The sequence below is a fragment of the Suricata suricatta genome, chromosome 10 (assembly GCF_006229205.1).
Source record: "Suricata suricatta isolate VVHF042 chromosome 10, meerkat_22Aug2017_6uvM2_HiC, whole genome shotgun sequence".
NCBI classification, from domain to species: Eukaryota; Metazoa; Chordata; class Mammalia; order Carnivora; family Herpestidae; genus Suricata; species Suricata suricatta.
In genome coordinates, this window is record NC_043709.1 from 117933671 (window position 1) to 117958689 (window position 25019).

General features: G+C 37.1%; 1 protein-coding gene across 1 annotated transcript in view; it reads left to right on the forward strand.

Annotated features, from left to right (window-relative positions):
• MALRD1 (MAM and LDL receptor class A domain containing 1) overlaps positions 1 to 25019 on the forward strand; it is a 759741-nt gene that overhangs the window by 606300 nt on the left and 128422 nt on the right. Inside the window, exons 36-38 of the mRNA XM_029955581.1 lie at positions 3631 to 3894; positions 14667 to 14792; positions 22293 to 22359. Of these exons, the coding sequence (XP_029811441.1) occupies positions 3631 to 3894; positions 14667 to 14792; positions 22293 to 22359 (457 nt within the window). The remainder of the gene's footprint in view (positions 1 to 3630; positions 3895 to 14666; positions 14793 to 22292; positions 22360 to 25019) is intronic.

A 25019-nucleotide genomic window follows, 5' to 3' on the forward strand; every position in this document is an offset into this window, starting at 1 on the left:
CTCGAACCCACGAACGTGAGATCTGACCTGAGCCGAAGTCAGAGGCTTAACCGACTGAGCCACCCAGGAGCCCCTAAGTGGCCAACTTTATATCAGGTCATGATCTCCCAGTGCATGGGTTCAAGCCCCGATTCAGGCTCTGTGCTGAAGGCTTAATGCTGGAGCTTGCTTCAAATTCTGTGTCTTCCTGTCTTTCTGCACTTCCTCTGCTTGCACTCTGCTTCTCTCTCAAAAATAAATAAGCATTACAAAACTTAAATAAAATATAAATAAAAATAAAAGGGATTTGGAGAAACTAGAACATAGAAATTTCAGAAGGAATACATCAAATATGAGTTACAGATTCCGAGGTGTACTATTGCTGCTTTCTCTTAGATGATGTCTCCTTACTGTGTCCTCACTGGGTGGAAGGAGCAAGAGCTATTTTTATATTCATGAAGGCTCTGCCATCATGAGCCAGTCACCTCTGGAAGATCCTAGTTCCATATATCATCCCATTTCAACATGAAATTTGGGGGACACAAACGTCCAATCTATGGTACGTCCAGTCTATCCACCCTTACCGTGTCACACAGAATAACTTCACTGCTCTAAAAATCCCATGCTCCCCGTTTTTTCTCCTCTTTTTAATGGTCTCCAGTTTCACCTTTTCCAAAATATCATAGAGTTAGAATCAGGCAGTAGGTAGCCTTTCAGATTGACATTCTATCTTCATTTAGTATTTAAGGTGTACTGAGAATGTTCAGGTTATAAAAGAGAACAATTAATATTGTTCAGTTTTTACAGAATCATATGAGAAATACATTGCCTGTAATGATGAGCTAACTCCATGAGTGACACCCAAGAATAAAGACATTGTGATTAAAAATTTAGGAGAACTTTTTTAACTTCTTAAAGGGATTATACAGCAGAGTGCATTGAATTCAGAAGATTAATACACGATATCTTCCCAGAGTACTCATTTCATTTGAATACCTGGAGGAAGTTTTTTTTATATTAAGAAAGCATGGATATATTATGTCGTAGAATACAGAATTTTCATTAGGTAAAACAAGAGACTTAAGAGAAATGCCGAGCTCATGGAGAAGTGCTTCTGGCTAAGAGCCTATTTAGACTCCCCCAAGGGATGCAAGTTCATGTTCCTCTTGCATCAGAAATACTTCAGTGGAAAATCTGAGATGTGATTCAGGGGAATTCAATTTAAAACAAAGTACATTTTGATGGCTGGAGAGTATCTTAGGTCGGGTTCCCAGGGAAGCAGACCCGGAGGCACAGATTCTCATGCACAAGGTTTATTGGAAATTCTCGGAGCAACAACCCCCTGTGAAGTGGGGAAAACTGGGCTGGGCAGGGGGACAGCTGGGCAGGGATGCAGGTATTTAAGGGGCCTCAGCGGATGTCATGGGAGCTCTGGGGCTGCACTGGCCCTTTCATAGATGTCCCAAACCGAGGGATAGGGGCTGCACTGGCCATTCTATCCCCAGAGCACTGGGCAGTGAATGCAGATGTTCCCTGGAGGATGTGTAACTTCAGAAGGAAAGTCCTGGGACTGGACCCAGCTGTGAGCTGCCGGTAAACCCCCCACAGCAGTGGGAATTAACACCTTGAACTTGCTGGAAGAACCTGGGAAGCACAACATAAGAGTCCATGGAAGTCAGTATAAGCCCACCAGCTTCCCTGAAAGAAGGACCTAGGACAAGTGCGTTCTGACTACATTTTGATATGAATAATTCTGAAATAATGGAATCACTACCTCCAAATAAAATAGATTATTTTGCATTTTGTATCTAAAGTCAGGAAAAAAGTAATGGAACACACACATAAAGACACACACACACTGTTTTGAACAGGAGAGTAAAAAATCCTGAAGGGAATAAAACTATTTCCTTAATTTTTGTTTTCCAGAAAGAGTTGGTAACTTAGCTAAGTATTAGCTGTATAACTAAATCTAATTCTGAATTTTTATATTATGCAGTTTATTGAAACTTCTCAACCTTCAGTGAGTTCATAAAGATAAAACTTCAGTGCATAAATATTTTAGAAAAAAATAAAGGATGTCTGCATTTTTTGAAATGTGAGATTAATGGAAAGAAAGAAAATAAACTATTTGACCATGGTTAAATATATTAAGAGCTATATTATATAAATATAATTACATATATAAAGGTATAAATATATATAAATAAATATATATACACATATATGTTTGTGTGTGTGTGTGTGTGTATAAAGGTATAAAAACTTAAATCTAATTCATTTTTGAGTTTGAGTTTAGGGGGTTTACCCTGAGAACTATGACTGTATGTGCCGCTATGACCTGTTAGTTGTTACATAAGAACATGGTAATAATGTCTCAAAGTCACGCATTTACCCCAGTTAAATATGCTTGTTTCCATGAAAGGATCCCTGAAATAAATGGCTTTCACTGCAGAGTTTGGGTCTAAATATATTCTAGATACATTACCACTACTGAGTGAGTGGGGAGGAAGGGGAACTTCAAATTTCAGTTTAAATTAATTCACAGCACCATCTTTATGCATAAAACAAATCATTCTTATGTAATCTTAAATAGAATATATAGCTTACATATATGTTATATATAATCTTATATGTAATTTAAATGACCTGTGAATAAAAGTTGTTTTAGAATGTAAAGAACACAAAACTATTCCTGAACTGATCCCCACTATTACCTACTTTTTCTCCTTAATACACTGATGAGCCCATCAACAAGTGTCACAGAGGCAATATGAAGCAGAAGGGCCATTCCACTAATAATGTTCCAGCAAATGGGTGTAATTATGTATATTCTCAGATGTCTAGAAACAGCAGCGAGTCAACATTCTTTGCTCAGCTTTAAGTTTTGGCTTAGAATTGATTTAAACCTTTGCTGCAGAATAGTTCTGTGTGTCAAAAGTTTACTAAACTAGTATTATGTCTTTGGACACTCAAAATTTATGGGCCTCGGTATCTTATTTGTAAAATGAGTCAGTTGGACTCGAACCACATTATCCTCAAGGTTCCTACCTGAGTAGTATCTTGTCGTCCTCTATGATTTCATCAGTGCTGTAGATATGGCAGCACTTGACCCTCGAGATGTCATCGAGACCCAAGGGCAAAGAGCAGTGTGACAAACCCATAGCAGACATCTACTTTTGTGACTTAGCTGTGACCAAGGTATCAGGAGACAAATTTCCCAAGTTGAAGGCACAAACATTTTTAAGCTACATACTACTAGGATGACAATTCCCCTCACAGAACTCTAAAATTGTGAATTCAGCTTTCCAAAGTGCTTGACTTACTGTGTGAAATGTCTTTACTCTCAAGGAAAACCTGACGTAGTGGTCACATTTAAGACACACAAACCAACATTTCCTCTTTAGTTTGAATGTGTCACTTTTCATGACAATGACACTCTTTTTAAGAATGTTGTTTCTGAGGTTAAGATGAGGCATATTCTCTAATAGCATCTGGATGTTTTGTAGAGATCATATTATTCCTAATTGGAAATAAAATTACTTATATTATCAAAGCCTTTCATTTTAACCCAAGAATAAAAGGACCCTGTTATGTTTTAACACAAGACAGTGATAATTCTCCTAATATGAAAATGACTTGCTCTCTCCTTAGGTCCTGTGTCACCACAGCCATCATTCTGTGAAGCCGATCAATTTTCTTGTATCTACACACTCCAGTGTGCCCCTCTCTCAGGGAAATGTAATGGACAGGAAGATTGCATAGATGGCTCTGATGAGATGGATTGTTCTCTCAGCCCCCCTCCGCAGCAGTGCAGTAAAATGGAGTTCCAGTGCTCCAGCAATGAATGTATCCCATCCCTCCTGCTTTGTGATGGAGTGCCTGACTGTCAGTTTAATGAAGATGAATCCAGCTGCTGTGAGTTATTTTCACTGACTCAGTGGACCAGGGCAGAAATGCAGTTCAGAAATTATAAAGAGAGCTTGACAGGGGAAAGAAACTTCTCTACAGACGTACCATGATCCTAGCATCCATAATGTAGTTGTTTGTATGGTGTTACTAAACAAAGCAGGTAGACCTTGCTTAGCATTTCTGAAAACATTGTTTGTAGTCATGCTAATCTCTTTCACACTTTCCTGACTTCCTTTTTTATTTATATCTGGGCCATTCGGCAGGGAGTACTACTATGTATTTGTTATCTTTTTTGTTGTTATTACCATCTTTCATCATGCAAAGTTGTCATAGTATTATTGACTTTATTTTCTGTGATGTACGTTCCATCCTTGTGGCTTATTTATTTTATAAATGGAAGCTTATACCTCTTAATCCCCATGGCTTACTTTGCCCAATGCCCATAACCCTGCCCTTCTGGCAGCCACCAGTTTAATCTCTGTGTTTATGAGTCTGTTTCTGTTTCTGCTTGTTTTGTTTTTTAGATTTTACATATGAGTGAAATCATATGTATGTACCATTCTCTATCTGACTTAATTCACTTAGCATAATATCCTCTAGGTCCATCCATATTGTCACAAATGGCAGGATCTTGTTATTTTTTATGACTGCATAATATTCCATAGTGTGTGTGTGTGTGTGTGTGTGTGTGTGTGTGTGTGTGTGTGTATCTTCTTTATCCATTCATCCGTTGCTAGATTTTTGGTTTGTCTCCATATCTTGGATATTGTATATAATGCTGCAATAAACATAGGGCTGCATATGTCTTTTTTGAATTCGTGGGGGTTTTTTTAGGTAAATACCCAGATGTCAAATTACTAGATCATATGACAGTTCTATTTTTGATTTTTTTGAAGAACCTCTGTACTTTTTCTTGGGAATTTTTCTGTTGTTGTGTTTTGTTTTGGTTTGGTTTTATAGTGGCTCCACCATCTTACATCCCTACCAAAAGTACATAAGTGTTCCTTTTCCTCTATATCCTTACCAATGCTTGTCATTTCTTGTCTTTTTCACACTAGGCATTCTGACAGGTGTGAGGTGATATCTCATTATAGTTTTGATTTGTATTTCCTTGATAACGAGTGATGCTGGGCATCTTTTCTTATGTCTCTTAGCCATCTGTACGTCATCTTTGGCAAAATGCCTATTCAGGTCCTCTGCCCAACTTTAATCAGATTATTTGTGTGTTTGTGTGTGTGCACATGCATGCACAAGTGTGTACTGAGTTGTATATTTGGCTGTTAAGCCCTTATCAAGTATATCGTTTGCAAATATCTTTCCCCATTTAGTAGGCTACTATTTCGTTTTGTTGGTACTTTCCTTTTCTGTGCAAAAGCTTTTTAGTTTCCTGGAGTTCTAATGGGGACTTTTTGCTTTTGTTTCCCTTGCCTGGGGAGACAAATCCAGAAAAATATGCTAAGGCCAATGTCAAAAGTTTCCTGCCTATGTTTTCTTTTAGTTCTATGGTTTCAGGTCTCACACTTAGATCCTTCATCCATTTTGAGTTTATTTTTGTGTATGGTGTAAGAAAGTGGTCCAGATTTATCCCTTTCCATGGAGACATCCCATATTTCAATGCCATTTATTAAAGACAGTGTCTCTTTCATATTGTGTCCTCTTGTCTCCTTTGTCTTGGATTAATTGACTGTATACGCATGGGCTTCCCACTAAACTCAATTCTATTCTATTGATCTGTGTGTCTGATTATATGCTGCTACCATATTGTTTTGATTATTATAGCTTTGTAGTATAGTTTGAAATCTGGAATTGTGATACTTCCAGCTTTGTTCTTCATACTTAAGATTGTTTTGGTGATTTGGAGTCTTTTGTGACTCCATACAAATCGTAGGATTATTTTTTCTAGTCTTGTGAAATATACTATTGGTATTTTGATAGGGATTGCATTGAATTTATAGACTGCTTTGAGTATTTTGAATCTTTTAAATTTTCTTTAATGTTTTTTTTTTTTTTGATACAGAGAGAGATAGAGCATGAATGGGCAGGGGCAGAGAGAGAGGGAGACACAGAATCAGAAGCAGACTCCAGGCTCTGGGCTGTCAGTAGACAGCCTGATGTGGGGCTCAAACCTATGAATGTGAGATCATGACCTGAGCCAAAGTCAGAGACTTAACGGACTGAGCCACCTAGATGCCCCATTTTGGATCTTTTAGAAATATTAATTCTTCCAATCCATGGACATGATATATCTTTCCATTTATTTTTGTTGTATTCAATTTCTTTCATCAATGTCTTTTTAAGTTGGATTTTATTTTAGAAAGAGAGAGAGCGAGAGAGTGAGCAAGCATGACAAGGGTGAGAGGCAAGGGAGCAAGAGAGAAAATCTCAAGGAGGCTCCATGCTAGGCATAAAGCCTGATGTGGGACTCCATCCCATGACCCTGAGCTGAAATCAAGAGTTGGATCCTTAATTGACTGAGCCACCCAGGAGCCCCTTTAGGCATTTTTGATGCACCTGTAAATGGGGCCTATCTTTTTAACAAATATTTACAAAAATGGATTTCAGACATGTAGTTATAACTATTTAGGAAGATGGTTCAAGTATACAAGTACAGGGCTATAGGCAAATGTTCACTTTATTACACACACACACACACACACACACATATATATATATATATATATATATATATAGTTAGGGATTGCAACTGGACCACTACCTGGGTAGATATCATGTCACTAAGAGTTCATGTAGGGATGGATGGGCACTTGGGTGGCTCAGTCATTTAAGTGTCTGACTCTTGGTTTTGTCTCAGGTCATGGTCTTATGGTTCATGAGTTCGAGCCCTATATTGGGTCCATACTGACCTACTTGGGATTCTTTGTCTTTCTCTCCCCCTCTTTCTTACTCCCTCCCTCTCTCTCTTGCTCTTAGAAGAAATAAATAAACTTAAAAAAATGAGTTCATAGAATAGGGGCACCTGGGTGGCTCAGTTGGCTGAGTATCCAACTCTGGATTTAGGCTCAGGTCATGATATGGTTCATGGGATCAAACCCCACATCAGGCTCTGCATTGACAGTGTGGAGCCTGGCTGGAATTGTCTCCCTACCTGTTCTTGTTCTCTCATCCTCCCTCACTCCCTCTCCCCCCCATCTCTCTCTCTCTCTCTCTCAAAATAAACAAACATTAAAATAATAAAAATTTTTCAAAAGAGTCCATGGAATAATAAATCCTAAGGTCTTATACTTGGATGTCAGTCTTGTCACCTATTACCTATGCAAACTTGGGAAAGTTATTAGAATCAATCATCATTCATGTTATACCTACCTTATAGAGCTGTGAGGATTGGAGAGTACACATGAAATCCTCAGCCCTGCATTCAGTACCTTCTAGTTTTATTATAACTGGCCTATTTCATCTAGGGAAGGAAGACTTTGGTTATGAAGTAATTACCCAAATCATTAAGGTGATCGTGAAAGCATAGTGAGTCACAGCACCACTAATATTTAATTATTTATTTCATTTTATATTATACTATATTCTATATTTTGGGATAGTTGGCAGTGATCAAAGCACACAAACCACATGTTAATGACCACGTTTTTTTAAGTAGTAGAAAGCAGCTTGGAATATGACTGGGCACTGAAAGAAATATGAGGCTATTTCAGTGTCTTGTTTAGAGTGGGCATCAGGAATTATAACTATCGGAAAAGGAGTACAGACATATTCAAGAAAGAGGAGATAGCGTTTGGATATTTAAAGGTTTCAGTCTTAAATAAGTGAACTTCTTTTCCTAGTTTAGGCTTAGAGATTGGTTTTCCATGTTCCTGTTATTTCCTGTGACATTCTTTCTGTAATAAAGCCAACCTGTCAAGTCTTATAATATTTTCTTAGAGGAAGGTAAACAAATGGAAGAGAATGAAGAAGAGAAAGCCTGCCAAATTATTTATCCCTATTCCCATCAGGGCTCTAATGTAATTTGGTTGATAGAAATCTTATTAAGTTCAATATAGTCATATGATATTTGACTTCAAATAAGAATGTTATTTAAATAGAAGCTAGGAAAGTACAGTATACATATACTTTCACACACTCATTGCAAAATTGGTGTTTGACGAGGCAGGGACTTAAGAAGTTCTGTGCCAAAAGAGAAATAAGCCCATGCGAGGAATAGACTGGTTTCGTGAGAGCATTGCTTCTGTCCATCTCTAAAATATATAATTAAGTGGTGACTCTCTAGGGAAAATTGTGTCAAAATAAACTATAGTAAAAATGCTAGAGCAAATTTACAGAATAAAACCATCTAACAATGACAGTTTACCAAACAATGAAAGGTGTGTTTTTTGTTTTTTGTTTTTTTTTTGTTGTTGTTTGTTTTATTCTGGGCTTACCTATTGATTTAGAATGACATGTTTTTTAACTCACACTCATTTATTCATTAATAAACTCTCATTTATGTATTTTATGCCATATATCGTATCGGATATTTTTGATACAGATGGATGTGGTATTAGACCAACTCAGGTTGTAAATACATTATACATTACTGAAGGATATTATTAGTAAGTGATAGCTGAAAATAAAACGTGGTAAATGTAGGGTTATTGAATACATAAGGTATTCCCTAACTGTGGTGCTAGGGAACCTATAAATTTTAGTAAGAAAAATAATTACAGAGGCAAATTTAGAAAGACATTCGTCATTAGGCAAGTGAAACAAATGCTTGATTCCCCAAAAGAACGTTCCAGAAATAGGGATGCCTGGGTAGCTCAGTCAATTAAATGTCCAACTTCGGCTCAGGTCGTGATCTCATAATTCTTGAGTTAGAGCCTCCCATGGAGTCCTCTGCTGTCAGCACAGAACCTGCTTTGGATCTTCTCTCACCCTCTCATTCTGCCCCCACCCCTCACAGTTTCTGTCTCAAAAATAAACATGAAAAAAAATTAAAAACAAGAATGTTCCAGAAATAGAAAGTTGTTTGCCTGAAGCATATTTGTTATAACTAGTGTAGGGTTGATAGTGAGAAATGTAGAAATAAGTCTGGGGAGAGAAGTAGGGACTAGATCTTGAAGCGTCACTCCCTGCCCATCGTACCCCTGCTGGCTGCCATTCAGGCAGTACGCGGAACACACCAGAGGGAAGGAGGGAGCTGGTTGGGCGATGACACCACTGAAGTCTAAAGGAACTGATTGGATAACAGAATGAGGAAAGATTTTGATTAGGCTTTAGAGACACTCAAGTGAAGAGGAAGAGAGTATGAACAAGAGTTTCCAAGTTTCTGATTTGGGCAATAGGACAGCGAATGTGCCATTTCCTGAGCTGGGGAAGGAGAAGTACCCTCTGGGGAAGCTTGGGGCTTCCGTTTTTTTTATGTTTATTTAGTTTTGAGAGACAGAGAGACAGGGCATGAGCAGGGGAAGGGCAGAGAGAGAAGGAGACACAGAACCCAAAGCAGCCTCTAGGCTCTGAGCTGTCAGCACAGAGCCTGACATGAGGCTTAAACTCAGGAACCACGAGATCATGACCTGAGCAGAAGTTGGCCGCTTAACTGACTGAGCCACTCAGGAGCCCCATGGGGCTTAATTTTTAAACATGTTACGTTTATGGCATTTGTGGCAAATCTGCACAGAAATGTTCAGAATGTAGTCACAATGGATATCTGGAGCTCCGGAGAGACATAAAGAAAGGCATGTAAAGATACATGGCCGTTAGCATATATACAGGCTTGAAGCTATGGATGTGGATGAGAGAATATAGAGAGGAAAACATAAGGTGGTGGACAGTTAAGAAAAAACAACAGTGAAAGACACTGACATATGGTCATAGACACGAGACAGAAAAAAGAGAATAAAAACCATAAATGAAATTTAGAAAGCCTTAAGTACAGAGAGTATTTACAGGTTGGAATGTTTCTGAGAGATTATGTAAGTTTAGGCTTAAAAATATATATAAATCGGGAAAAGTATCACATAATTCCTGGTGAGCTTGGAGAGAGAACTTGCTGTGGATGGAAAGGGCAGAATTCTGAAGCCAATCTTTTGTAGAGAACTTAGGCAAGGAGAGAAATCAACTGTAGACAACCCTTTGAAGAAGTTGGCACCTAGAATGTGATGGAGGACAAAATAAGAGGATTTTTTGGTTGGTTGATTTTGAGAGGTCTGCCCATGTTTAACTGTGGTGTAGGAATAAGGATTCTGAAGTGGTTACAGTGTAAGCAGAAAAATTAATAGAGATTGGTTTTTAAAGGACTTTTATTCTTGCAAAAATAAATATTCTAGTGATCAGAACATTTACTGTGATGAGCTCAACATGTAAAAATAATTCATATTTAATTGTCTTTCTATTGGAAACATTTTTAAAATAAACTAGAGGGGTACATCTTTACCCAAAATATATCCCTTTCCTTAAAAAAAAGAAAAAATGAAAAAATAAGTATGATTTAATTATATGGGAATGTAGCACAGAGCTAGGAGCATTCCTCTTACTGATATTCCTCCATTTCATCAAATGTATCAGTCAATATCCTGACAAGACACAGATGGCATATTGATGTTATAAAATTTGAGAAAATTTAATTTTTTACATTTGTTTATTGGGGGGGGCAGAGAATGGGGGAGGGATAGAGAGAGAGGGAGACACAGAATCTGAAGCAGGCTCCAGGCTCCAAGTTGTCAGCACAGAGCCTGACATGGGGCCAGAACTCACAAACTGTGAGATCATGACCTGAGCCAAAGTTGGACGCTTAATGGAGTGAGCCACACAGATGCCCTGAGAATATTTTAGTAAAGAGATTATTTATAGGGAACTAGCATACATTAAAAAACAAAAAAACAAAAAAAACAAACCACAACAAATAGTAAACACAGGAGCTGTTATCACCCATAGACCAAAGCATGTGAGAGAAAGGAAGATTTGTCTTTGCCTGGACTCAGATGGAGCTACTTGGTAGAAGGTGTGGGGAGAGCTAACCCATGCTGAAATTCCAGTCTCTTCCCTCCATATTATCTCTCGCTGGTTCTACACATCACCCAAACCCAATGAGTAGCTGGAGGGCAAAGAAGCATGTTCATGTACCTTTATAGTTCATCCTCCTGGACAGAGAGAGGATGCAGAATGTTTGAGAAGAAGCACATAGAAGCTATCCACCATTGATGGATGTGACTGTTAAAAGGATAGGGAAGTGGACAGTCTGCTTACTTTCTAACTTTAATTTATATTCCAATAGTAGCTGATGTGTCTTAGGTAGTTGAGTGCCATTTAGAGGATTTAGAATGGAGCACACTCCTCAGATTTGTGGATCAACCTTTATCCTCAGGATATTTTTATTATTAGCCTTTAAATATGCTGGCCGTGATTCCAGCATCCTATGGTACTTCTCAACAATAGTGTAGAAATTATCCCTCTACATTTGACAGCTTCTTACAAAAGTGTGCTCAGTTTTATTCAACATTAAAATTGTGGTGATTGTCTATTTTACAGAGATATTAAATAATTGGATGATTGTAGTGAATAGCATAATACTCATAATAAATTAATACTCTTTCCCCATTAAGTTGTATTTAGAGTTTTATGAAATTTATTCAAACTGGTTAGATAGTTCAGTTAGAGTAGTGGTTTGTTTTAGTGTAAGTATAGAATAAATATCCATCCTTCCCTGTACTAGGTGTGTGTATGCCTCAAAGGACTGGTGGCCTTCACTCTCAGGTTGCAAGTCCACAGTCACTCTGCTCTTAGAAATGTGGACTGCATATGTGAGTTTTCATCTTAAATAGTAAATGGATACACATCCCTAGTCACATGTACTTTATTTTTGTGTATATTTTGTATTCAGCAATTGTAATCTATAAAAGGAATTTTGCTTTAGGGAAATAGAACTTCAATAAACCATTCATAAATTGCTTCTGTTTAATGTATCTCTAATACCTGAGTGAATGAGCTAAAAGCCACAGAATGTTCTGTGTTACTTGGCTTACTTTGGTACAAAAGTGGTCAAACTGTATAGTGACAGATTGAAATAGGTGTTTTTATAGACATTAACTATCTGTTAACTATGAATGTGGCAAGAGTAGATATTGTCCAGGGAAACATTTTTAAATCTGAGTTTCCTATATATTTTATATATAGATTATTAGGACTACCTTTGTCCCCTTGTTGTATATGTGAAGGAAGGAGAAAATGAAAGTAATGATTGAATTTATTTCCTATATTCATTGCAATGTCCTTTGCTATGTGGGTTTCAATAAATACTAATTGCATTCATAATTTGTCACCTACTTTTAGAAGGAAATTGATACATATCCATTAACATTAATGTTATAGTGTTTTAAATGCCACAAAAACTATGATTTTAGTTTTAAATTTCATAAAATGACTATTTTTTAACTCAGCTTTAAACTTTCTATAAAAGGGAAAAAGTAAAACTTTTTATAAATTGAAACCATTTATTTTCTTACGTATTTTTATGTAACTCAATACTATTTGGGCCAAAGTTAAGGATTTTACCCCATACAGGTCAGGGCTCTTCACTGTACAGCTAACTTGAAAAATGAGGTATCAGTTGCCCTATGAATGGATTAGTATTTTCAAAAGTAGAAGTGTTCAAAATAATGTTTCAGTAGTAGATGAGTATTATCAGCTTTGTATACAAATCTCAACCTATTATTTAAAACCTTAAAACAATAGTGATAAAATTATGTATGTATACACACATACACATATAAATGGATGAATATGTAGATGTATGTATATACATACATTTTCATTTTTTACAAAAACCTCTTATAAGACCTGGAAGATTATTCTATATCCTAGTTTACCTGGTTTGCAATACCATTTATCTTGTCAATGTATATCTTTAAATTATTTAACCTTTTGAAAAAGCTTAAAAATTATCTCTTCTGGGATCTTAGCCACTTCTAAAATCTGGTTTCAGCCTTGTTGTTTTAACTTTGTCTGCCTACCTCCTTTCACAAACCCCCCAGTGAACAGTGAACTGCTTTGCTCACTGTTCCAATGCCATACTTACTGATTCCACATTTATAGATTTAATCCCATCCTGCTGAATGGCTTTTTACTGGATGCATGAAAATTTAAAACATCTCAAGACTCTACTCTTTCATTTTATAGACTTCTGTGCACTAAAGGAATCTCTTATTTTTATAATGCTTATCTATACAGATGCTTTACCAATTAAACTTGGGTTTATGGCATTTCTTTTATTATTATTTTAAACTATTAACTGCTTTCTGTTGTCATTTGGCTTTTGTGGCTGTATGTATCCTGGTCACTCTTTCTAAAAATTTTCCCCTGCACTCCAGATAAAGTGCTAAGCATAGAGTCTTACATGTAGTGTCAGCTCAGTAATATTTATTAGTGGGAATTGATGTGAAAGCACCTCAGGAAAGATGACTCAATGAGAAGCATCCCTTTAATTTTCAGAGCTGATGTTTTGAGTCAACGGAAAGACACACTCTTAAAGGCATCATTTTATGTCCTACTTGAAAGTTAATTTTGATAGGCAACTGTCAAACAGTGTCAGTGACCTATGATAACTCAACAATTCCATACCATAAATAACTTGAAGAAAGAAACAGAATCATAATAATACTGACAAAATCTGTATAAGACCTATCCATGGGGATATTTATTCCTGAGTCTTCTAATCTATCAATTTAGTTTGATAAGTTTGAACTTAATTGTCTTTATTTCAGTAGAGGTGACTTCCCAGGTCAATCTTTTTTTTTTTTTTAATTGTAGCAACAGGTTTAGATTAAAATGTTCAAATAAGGTATTGGGCATGACACTATTAGATAAGACAGAGAAAAACACAACCATTCTTGTTGAACTTGGATTAAGTGTATTAATAGCATTATTATTCAGTGCTTTTCAAATCTATCCAGAATTCCTGGCGAGATGGTGTAATGGGCTCATGCTTCAACATTCCTTCTATTCCAAACACAGAGCAATGCTAGGGAGAACAGCTGTCCCATAAAAAGGCTCAGAGACATGACAAATACCAGCATGGGACAAAATTGGAGTAGACCCAGAGAAGAGAGATCAGGACTGAAACCTAGCCTGGTGGTTTCCAGGTTCTTGAGCAAACAGGAGATGAGAAACCCCTGGTGGCAGACTGAAATGAAGGGCCCAGTTTCAGCTCTAACTTGTCAAAAGAGCCTAAACATTATTACTGCTTTAGAAAATTGGAGTCCTAATGAGTCAATGAGAGAGGAAGTAAAAATACAGTTTCAGGACTAAGGGAGGTTGAGTACTTGGCAGGACTAGATTGGCACTATCAGTCTTCTTGGTCAGCATCAGTAAAGCCATTTTTCTGAAACAACCCAAATGTCATGAGCACGACTTATGCTTGTCTCTGGAAGTCAAGCTGACAAGAAACTCTGGAATTAGTACAATGCACCATGCTATAAAGGTACATGATAAACATTCAACCAAGCAATGTTTGCTGTCTTTTCAGTTGCACATAATATCAGGGACATTAGGGGAGCAAGAGAACTCTGCCTTGGAGTAAAAGTTTAGTCTAAAACCAATTCAGACTACATAGCGTGCACAATGTACTTTATACACAGAGACCTGTATAATACTGCATAATGCCCATCTGGGAAACGATTCTATCAAAAAACTTTTTGAAGAATCAAAAACAACTATAATAAGTAACTTAAACATAGGACTAGAAAGATGAAGGGCAATGCAATGAGCTGCCTTACTGTGTCATTAGAAGACATTCATTTAAACAATGATTATTGTTCTTTTTTATTTTATTCCAGCGAACAAGAGCTGTCCGGATGGTGCGTTAAGGTGCACCTCCTTGAACAGCTGTATCCCAGTTGAGGAGCGCTGTGACGGTTTTGCCAACTGCTTGGACCTCCAGCCTGATGAGTCCAGCTGCTCAGGTATTCTATTTCCAGTAAAATATTCTTTATAATATAAGCCAGTAGCCTAATGTTGTAAATGATACAAATATTAAAACCTAAAATTCTAAATAATTGCAAGCATGGGATAACTGAATTTCTTTTACTGATTGGGGCAGGAAGAATATTAACATGGCTACACTTAGAAACACTTGAATAACATAATGGACTCATACTTATTCTATATAAACAATGTCTCCAAATAAAAGTCACAATTTTAATATAACTTACAGTTTTTTGTATTTGATAATCTTTTTAATGCAAACTGCTTGATTTCTGAAATAAGGAGACAACAATCTAACATGTTAATTTTTTCATTGTAATTTTTCCCACTTCATTAAGAGCTATGTGTATGACCTAGTAAAATTTAAAAAGCCCACTTATTAAGCTTTAGACTGACTTTTAAACAATTTTCTCTCCTGACTCTGGAATATTTATAAGAACTGATAATGGATGTTTGTGATTATACTTTTAACAAAACTGCTTTTAAATTCTCTAATTTATTATAATCCATTGTTAACATCTCTCCTTAGTAATTGAATTTTTACTTCATGCAGGAGACATATAAAATAATAGGGTCAATATAAATCTCTCACAACTAATAGATGATATAAATTGGTAAGAAAAGATATATTCAATCATATTTTCTAAATAAATTAGAGATATTTAATATCAAAACTAGATGAGAATATATTCTTTGTATCTTTCAAGAGAGAAGACTATTATAAGTGACAAAAACATGATAATCACAATCAAATCACAGTGCAAAAAAACCTGATGTTTTTTTGTGCTGCTGAAATGAATACTCACAGAGCACTGAATTTTATGACTACAAAAGGAAATCAAGAATCAAGCAAATCTGGTCCCATAAAATATGCAAAGATGAATGCTCTTTGCCATTATTTCTGTACCAGGCATGCATTTACATCAGATTGATACCCAAAAGGAAATGCTTTCGTTTCTTTTCAGAGTAAGAAAGATACTAATGAGAGAATTTCATTCTTTGAAACTATTAAGAAAAAGCACTGATGTCCAGTATCCAAATTTATTTGCATAAAGGACTCAGGAGGGTCCTCTAGGAGAACAAATATATCATACCATGTTAAGGTTTACTGTCTCATTTTACATATTCTACCTTTAATAATATGGTCAGAAGACCAGAGGAGCGACTGTTCGTCCTGAGTGATGGACAAACTGTAGGGAACACTAGAGAACACGTGCTGGCCGCCGCGTCTGTGCTACTGGTTCACTGGTTCACTCACACAGGTCATTCACACGGCACAGGTCACACTGCCCCAGATGCTGGGTTACAGTCATGTAAAGAACTAATGAGACTGTTCAGAAACAAAATCCACATTATATTTTTTATTCACTATTTATATTTTAAATACTTTTTAAGTTTGTCAAACAAATACAATGAAGTCAATGCTTCTGTGTTTAAGAATGCGTCTAAGCTTAACCCACGCTAAAATGCCCATGACACCATCCTCTTCCAAACATCATACCCCTTTATGGTCAGCATTTCATACACTTTCTAAGAGCAGTCCTGACAGCATCCCATAACATCCCTGGTCACACAGCAGGTGGTGAGCATCTGGTCTCCCCTCACCTGAGGCTTAAGTCATTAACAGGAACACTGACCTCAGATGCTGCGGAGGTGTTTCGGGTTAAGTATATCTCAACAAGGCCTGTGTGTCCTCCAGTTATGTTAGAAAGGCATATTATGTTCAAGTTTTGGTTGCTTATACAACAGAAAATTTTTGAACAAGATGTGCCTGGCCTAATTTAAATTGGGAATCTCTTTCCAGTCATGTGCAGTAGTAAAGGTTAATGAAAGTTTTGTTAAGGTGATACTACAATTATGATAACTGTCCATTTGAAGGAGAATTGAGAAAAGGCACTAAAAATATAAACCTGTAGGATGGGATATTATGAATACAATAAAATAATAATAATGCCTAAAACCATTTCAGAAGGGTTTTTTTTATTTTTTTCTATCAAGTTTTTTAAATTTTAATTCCAGTATAGTTAACATACAGTATTATATTAGTTTCAGATGTCCAATGTAGTGATTCAAAAATTCCACACATCACTCCGTGCTCATCATGGTTTAATGTACTCTTTCATCCCTATCAGCTGTTTCACCCACCCACCCCCACCTTCCCTCTGATACACTCTATTTTAAAAGGGTACCCTCAGTTAAAATTATTTTTTTTGAACAAGAACTTTTTTTTTTTACTTGAAGCATACACCAAACCAAAATAAAAACTTCTCATGTAAAGTACTATGGAGCTAGTCCAAATTTCTAAGCCACAGTTAATCTTCCCTGCAGTCCCTGTGCTGGGATTTCAAGATAAAGAAAACAGTCTCTGCCTACTGGGAATTTGGTTTCCTGCATCAAAACCACTTGGTTTTCTGGAAGACTCTTAGATCTATACAGCTCCTAAAACCACATGCAAGTTACTGTGTATGTGTGTACTTAACCCATGACAGTGCATGAGTACCTTATGGTTCAGAGAGGTTTGTGATCATAATATTGGGAACAGTGAGGGGGTTATGGAAATTCTGAACTGAATAGCAGATCACGTGAAATTTTTAGACTAACAGGCTTTGGAGTTAGAGAACTGGAATTTAGCTCCCTTGCTATTCTCTTGAGCAAGTTATGTTATTAACCAGTCTCCTCTTCTGTAAAAGAATATAGACGGGGACGCACCGCAGAATGCTGTGAGGGCTGACTGAGGTGACGGCAGCGAAGCTCGTAGGACCGTCTTGACGCAGAGCAGGTCTTCAGTAAATGGTAGTGGTAATGGTGCTCACAATGGTAGAAGGGGAAAAGAAAAAGATGGAGAGGGCAATAGTAATGGAAAGCAGGTTTCAAGGGCAAGTTAAAGAACCTCCAAGTGTAGAGACCTGGGAATTATTTAATGTGTTATGCATACCACTCACTAGTATAGAAATACTATAAATACATTTCATTTTATCTTCTCAGCAGCCCTAGAAAGCAAGGTGATATAATCCTCATTTTAAACACAGAAAGTCTTATACTTCAAGTACGAAGCCTGAAGTCCCACAACCCATTAACTGAGCCTGGTATCAGTGAGGGAAAACCAGGATTCCTGTGACTGCCAGTCTTCTCGGCACACCACAGTCCAATAGCTTCCACCTCCCGGGTTCCATATACACTGAAAGAGAGACACACACACAAAGATAGGTGTCCAATTTATATGTTTTCCTGCTTTCCCAGAGTGATACACCAGACTGGGATTGAACATGAATTCTTTACCAAATGCTATTTCTATGTAGTCATTTGGATCATATTTGCCTACAGATACATGGTCACAATAACCAATGCAAGAGGGTACAAGGCAGTGAGACACTGATGAGGCTAAAAAGCCTGGGAGAACCCACACTGATTCTAATACCAACCCCATAGATCCCTTCTTCCCATTTGGAACTCTACTTATCTACTGGAAATATTACAATTCTTCATTGCTAACTAGTCATATACATATCCTTCCCCCATTTTATCTGTTCTCTAAATTGTTTTGAGTAAATTAAAGGTTATAATACATTCTACTGTGCCCTCCCATCTTATGGATAAAGAACCTGGGTTTAAGCAGGAACTGAAAGGAACTTCTTATAGAGGTAATCTACAAATTGTCTGACCTCCAAAACACCAAGAGTTATTCCTTGTTCTGGCCAATGCATGTGTTTTTTCCACTGTGCTCTATTATCCAGTGTAAGAGATTATATATTTAAATTTCTACAGAATTATTTTAATGTAAAGCAAGCCTATGTTTTACTCTCAGCAAAGTAAATATTAATGACCCCAGGAAAAAAAAATGTGCAGCTGTGTGTATTTTGATGTTCTGCAGTTTCAGACACTCTACTGGCTTTTCTTAAAAAAACAAAGCCCCTATGTGAGGAAGACTAAAATGGTACTCAAGACCAAACATAACCATAAAATGGTCAAGACCAAACATAACCATAAAATGGTTTGTCTAAAAAGTTTGTGGCTATTTATGCTTTATCATACTGGTGGGCTCTTTTCAGTCAAACAGCTAATTTCTTGTTCATGAAGGAAATCCCCCATCTGCTCTGTTCAGTAGAGCAAGCCCCGGAAGCCTGAGGGGTGTGGCTGCCTTCCCGTCCTTAATACCGTCCTCTCCTGCTGTGATTAAACAGGGGAGAGTAAGAGAAGGCAAGATGAGATACACAGTTGACCCTTGAGCAATACAAGTTTGAACCGTGTGGGTCTACTTAGATGCAGATTTTTTACAGCACAGTAAATGTAATTTCTCTTCCTTATGCTTTTCCTGACAACATTTTATCTAGCTTACTTTATTGCAGTCATATTGTATATAAAACATATAACATACAAAATATGTTATCAGTTAAGTCTTCCAGTCAACAGTAGGCTTTTAGTAGTTAAGTTTGGGAGAATCAGTAAGTATATGTGGATTTAAAACTTTTTTTAATGTTTATTTTTGAGGGAGGGAGAGAGAGATTGAGAACAAGGGAGGGGCAGAGAGAGAAAGACACAAAATCTGAAGCAGCCTACAGGCTCTGGGCTGTCATCACAGAGCCCGACATGGGGCTAGAACTCATAAACCGTGAGATCATGACCTGAGCCAAAGTTGGACACTTAACTGACTGAGCCACCCACGCATCATTATATGTGGATTTTTAACTATGTGAGGGTCAAGGCCAACTATGTACCCCTGGGAAAACAAATCAAGGGGAACTTTTAAAAACAAAAAGGACATCAAACATATGGTGTATTGTGAGTCTGTTCCCACACTGCAACCTCTCTGCTTCCCTACTTTTCCTCTTCCCCATTGCCCCATCCATCCCCTTCCCAGTGATCAATGACTGGCTCCGCAGCAGCTGACCATCAGAGTCAGGCTCAGAGCCTCCAATGGATTATATTCCTGTATAAAATTTCTGTTTCTCCTTGTCATTTTTCTACTACTGTTCATAATCATCAGCCTTTCGCTGCCACATAAATGGTTTCTCTCTCTGCTAAGGTTAATCTGCTCCTATAAAGATAATAAGTATATCTTTGTGACCCCATGACACGTAAAAAATGACCCCAAGTGATTTTGGGGAGGCAAGTCTGAAAAGCAGAGGAAAAACACTGAGGCTTCCAATCCATGTCCTAGCCTGTTGTTTTATCTGGAATTCAAGCCTGCAAATCATATTGTCCAAGGAATACTTCCACTGGAATATTCCCTTAGATGCTTAAAACACAAGTGCTTTTACCTTTCAATCCTCCCTTCCCCACAAATCTCCCAATTCAGTGGCCCAGCCAGACACTTGAACATCACCCTTGACCCCTTCAAATGATTACCAAGATGTTTCAATCCCAACAGTTCAGTATCTCACAAATCACCACAATTCTCAACCTCCCACCTTTCATTCAGGCAACTATCTTTGTTTTTTTAACAGGATGATTACAAAAAAGCTCTTAATGGGGCTCCCTAATTTTAGTTTTAGCCCTTCTGTTAATTGTACATAGTGGATCCAGAATTGTCCTTTTAAAGCATGAAACATCCACTTCCTTTCTTAAAATTATGGCCTCCTGGGTTGAAGTTTAAACCCCTTACTGAGCCTATATGATCTGGCCCCTGTGTGTCTGTGACCTTCTCTCATACTTTCTTCACATTATCAGTCCAACCAGGCTGAACTTCCTTCAGTTCCCAAACACACCACACTCTCTTCTTGGGCCTCTGAGTCTTTATGCGTTTTTATACACACACACATATACACACCCCTACCTTCCCAAATAAATGCCTGATTCTCTTCTGGAAAGCTTTTCTTTATTCTCCACATTTGATATAGGTGCTCTCCTTGGTATTTTCATCACCCTTATTATATCCATCCTAAGTTATATTTAATACTGTATTTTAATGTCCTAGTCACTGTTTGCATTTTCCATGAAGCTGGAAGGTCAGTGAAAGGAAAGACCACACTTGCATCTTTTTTAGGTCAGTATTTCTTAAAAACTATGAGATGGGTGTTTCTGAACATTCTCAACAACTCTATGAGATAGGTACTATTTTCAACCCTGTTGGACAGAGAGGAACCAGAGGCAGAGGGAAATTAACAACCTTAGCTGATATTACACAGCAAGTGAGTTGAATCAAGATTCTTACTCAGGCAGTCAGTTTCTGGTGCCTACAGCTTTAACACCTATGTAGACTTCTTAGATTATTTAAAGTTAGGTATCCAGGGCCCAGCCTAGTACTAGACATTAATAGGTGCTCAGAATAGATGTGTTGGGGGGTGCCTAGGTGGCTCAGTTTGTTGAGCATCCAACTTCAGCTCAGGTCAGGATCTCACTGTCTGTGGGTTCGAGCCTCACATTGGGCTCTGTGCTGCTAGCTCAGAACCTGGAGCCTGCTTCTGATTCTGTGTGTCCCTCTCTCTCTGCTTCTCCCTTGTTCATGATCTGTCTTTCTCTGTCTCTCAAAAATAAATAAATGTTAAAAAGTTTTTTTAAAAAAAGAATAAATGTGTTGGATTACAAATGAAAGGAAGTAGAGGTTTCCATCAAGTATTGGAGTTAAGATGGGGGAAAATGGCATCCTGCAAGAGAAGAGGTGTCAGAAAAGCCAAGAGCAATCTGAGGTTTAAGTGAGAAGAGAAAGGGATAGGTCTTAGTGGATCAGGATGCTTTGGTGAGGATATAAAGAGACTGTAACAAACCCTGAAGAGCTAAAGGCATTAGCCACTTCCAGAGTCATAACCATGGGATAATATCTAGCTTCTTTTTAGTCTATAAACAAACTACCTTTGAAAATAAATGTTCACAGGGCGCCTGGGTGGCTCACTCCGTTAAGCGTCCGACTTCGGCTCACGTCATGATCTCACGGTTTGTGGGTTCAAGCCCCATGTCAGGCCTGTGCTGACAGCTCAGAGCCTGCAGCCTGCTTCAGATTCTGTGTCTCCCTCTCTCTCTGCCCCTGCCCCATTCATGTTCTGTTTCTCTCTGTGTCAATAATAAATAAACATTTTTTTTTTCCAGAAAAAAGAAAAGAACTGTTCATGCTAACCTAGAAGTAGGGTATGATACAAGCAGCAAAAGCAGGGCTGGGGAAATTTCTGCCATGATGGTGGCTACTGTGTGGACCTGAAGACAATCCATGTTCCATTAAAGAACAAATTTCAGGATAATCACAAATATGCCATGCAGACATGTTCTAAATAAGTAGATTTTACTTAATTCAGGGGAGATAAAAGTCTTCTTATGTGGTCCACCACTCAGGCATGTGAAGAGAATGAACACATCAAGGGCCCTAAGGGCCACTGAACAAATTTGTGGGGCACATGGAAGTAGCCTGGGAGAATTCTCATGCTTTTATAAAATCGGGAGCAATACTCTCAGTGACTAGATTTAATGCAATAATTAAGAGTAATATGTCCTCCTCCTTCCTAAGAATATTTATAATTAACTGATATTTTGGTGATGCTTCCTTTTAGAATGTCCATTGGGTTACTGCAGAAATGGTGGGAGCTGTGTAGTGGAGAAAAATGGCCCTATGTGTCGGTAAGAAACATTGTCTACTTTTTCTTTTACTAGTTACTGCTGTTGGCTTATTTTTTCTTGAGTCTGATATAATACACTGCTAATGAACATGAGGTTATTAAGGCAAGCATAGTGGATAATGGCATTATATGCATTTGTCTATCTGAATAAGAGAAGGGAAGATATGAGTATATTTTAGAAAAAATTCAATTACTTAATATGATTTTATATCATAGTGTTTTATATTATATAGGGCATAGTTTTAATAGTACTCATTATTTCTTGTTTTTAATATTTATACCAGGCTATAAAAAGATTTTTATATGGGTATCATCCTATTTCAGATGAACTTGGCATCTGTGTTTCTTGACTCCCTTTCTATTTCACATTTCATATTTCGCTTTTCTAACAACAAAGGATAAAATTAATTCATGAATAAGCTCTTTTTCTAGTTTATGCAATGGATGTTTATGAGTAGCTAAAGTTAAGGTACAGATAAGGAATACATTTGCATACTTAAAGCAAAAATAAACAAAAACAGGCCTTGTGATTTCTTTGGGGAATTATTTATATTGCATATCAAAGATTGCTTGATTTTCCCCTCAACCTTTAGGGAATTGTGCAAAACAGTTTCATAAATTCCAAAGGAAATGATGCATATTGCATTATATTTGTGCTGATGACTTGTTAATCTAGCAGGCCAATGGCTATATCGCTCTGCCTACTAGACAACGGATTGTACGTTGATGCTCAATCATAACAAAACATACAGCAGTATCTGGAAAAGACTGATGACTAGTTGTTTAAATCCTTATGTCCTTCTGAGTCAACACTCGTATTTTAGGAAAAGTTGTTTAGCCCTTAAAGCAAAAATCTCTACCAATTAAAACAACAAAAAAAATTTTTATGAGGAGATAAGTTTAGACACTGCTTAACATTGTTGAAACTGAATTACTAATGGGTTTCAGTAAGTGTTTTGTCTATTTCATTATGTAATTTATTTTACATCTCCACAAAATTATACTTTCTCCTGCATCAGTTTCCATGGAAATTAATTTGTCACAAGTATGCTGATGGGAGGACAGGATGCATACTACTAATTTCTAAATATCTTCTGAAACAAATGGAGAATGATGCCATAAATAAGGTTTACTGACTGTCAGCTGAGTGAATAATGTTATTTAGTGTCAACTGCTTACAGTAAGGAGGCTTGTATTTCGGTCTTCTCTAGCCCAGATAGACACGAAAGCTCTCGACTGTAGCTAGCCTCAGCTGAGCAAGCAGAGTTTTGAATTCTTGGCACCATCCTCTTGTACTTAAATAAACTTTAAGACTTGAAATCCAGATGGTGACATCTGAAATGTGTTTCTCTCACATGAGGGGGAGAAGGACACAATGGGAGGATTAAGAGGCAAAGGGACTGGAGGGAAGAAATCAGTGCTGCAAAATGTAGAAAGACATCCACCAATCAAATATTCTACAATCGTAATTTTGATAGTAAATACTACTTTTCAAATAGTGAAATAACTAATCACCATCAACACAAACAAATGGTTAGAATTAGTGTTCTTTATGACACAGGTGTGAAAATGATTTAAGGGTTTTTTCATATTATATATAATACAGTAGTTTCTCCATCCAAATTCTAATAACTTGAAAATTGTGAGCTGCAAAAGTAAATATATGTATTAATTATAATAAGTTTTGGAAGACTTGCAGTAGTGTATCAGGGAAAAAGCAGAAACCCTGGCATTTAAATCCCACTCTTTAGTATTATGGTTTGATTCCACTTAAATATGGTTTTCCTTTCACAAACACATGTACACACATAAGCACACATTTATTTCCTACAGAAGTGTGAATTATACTTTATACATTCACTTTGTACCTTGCTTATGTTTCTTTTATTCTCTTCATAAAATATTTTGCTGTTGTTGCATGTCAGTCCATTTGGCTCTAGATCTACCACTTACTGGCTGTAAACTGTTGGGTAGGTTTCTTAATCTAGTTGTATTTCACCTTCTTCTTTGGCAAACTGTAGAAAATAATAGCACCCACCTCCTAGGGTAGTTGTGAAATTTAAAGGGGTTAATATATGTAAGACACTAGGTACCGTGCCTCACATACACAAGATACTACAGGAATGCTAGTCCTCAGAACTATCATATTATTTTTTTAATTCTATATAGTATACAATATGTAATATAGGCTTTGTCATCATTTAAAAACTTCATTAATCCTATTAATGCTTGTTTAGTTCCATTCTTAAATATTTGCTTTCACAGATAATCTTGCAACATTCATCCTTTAGCTAATCCTTGCACAATTATTTAAGTATAACATATCTTATTGAAATGCAAAATAACAAAGTAAATTACCTCTAATTGCATTTAGTATCGAATTCATTTCCAATTAAATTTCAAATCCACGTCATTTCTCACACACAGGTATTCTCTTTTGGATTTAAGGTTCCATGAGGATAGCTTTAGAAATCAAAGTTTTAGGGTAAATATAGAGCACCATAGAAAGATGTTGGCTTTATGTCAAACCTCTATCATTCCCAAGTGTGGAAATTCTAGATTTTTGTAACCTAGAGAAGTAAGGACAGAAAACCCAAGCCCACCTCTTCTTATTCAGGGCGTTGTGAATATGAGAACTTCCTGGTATCAAAGAGGGGGCTT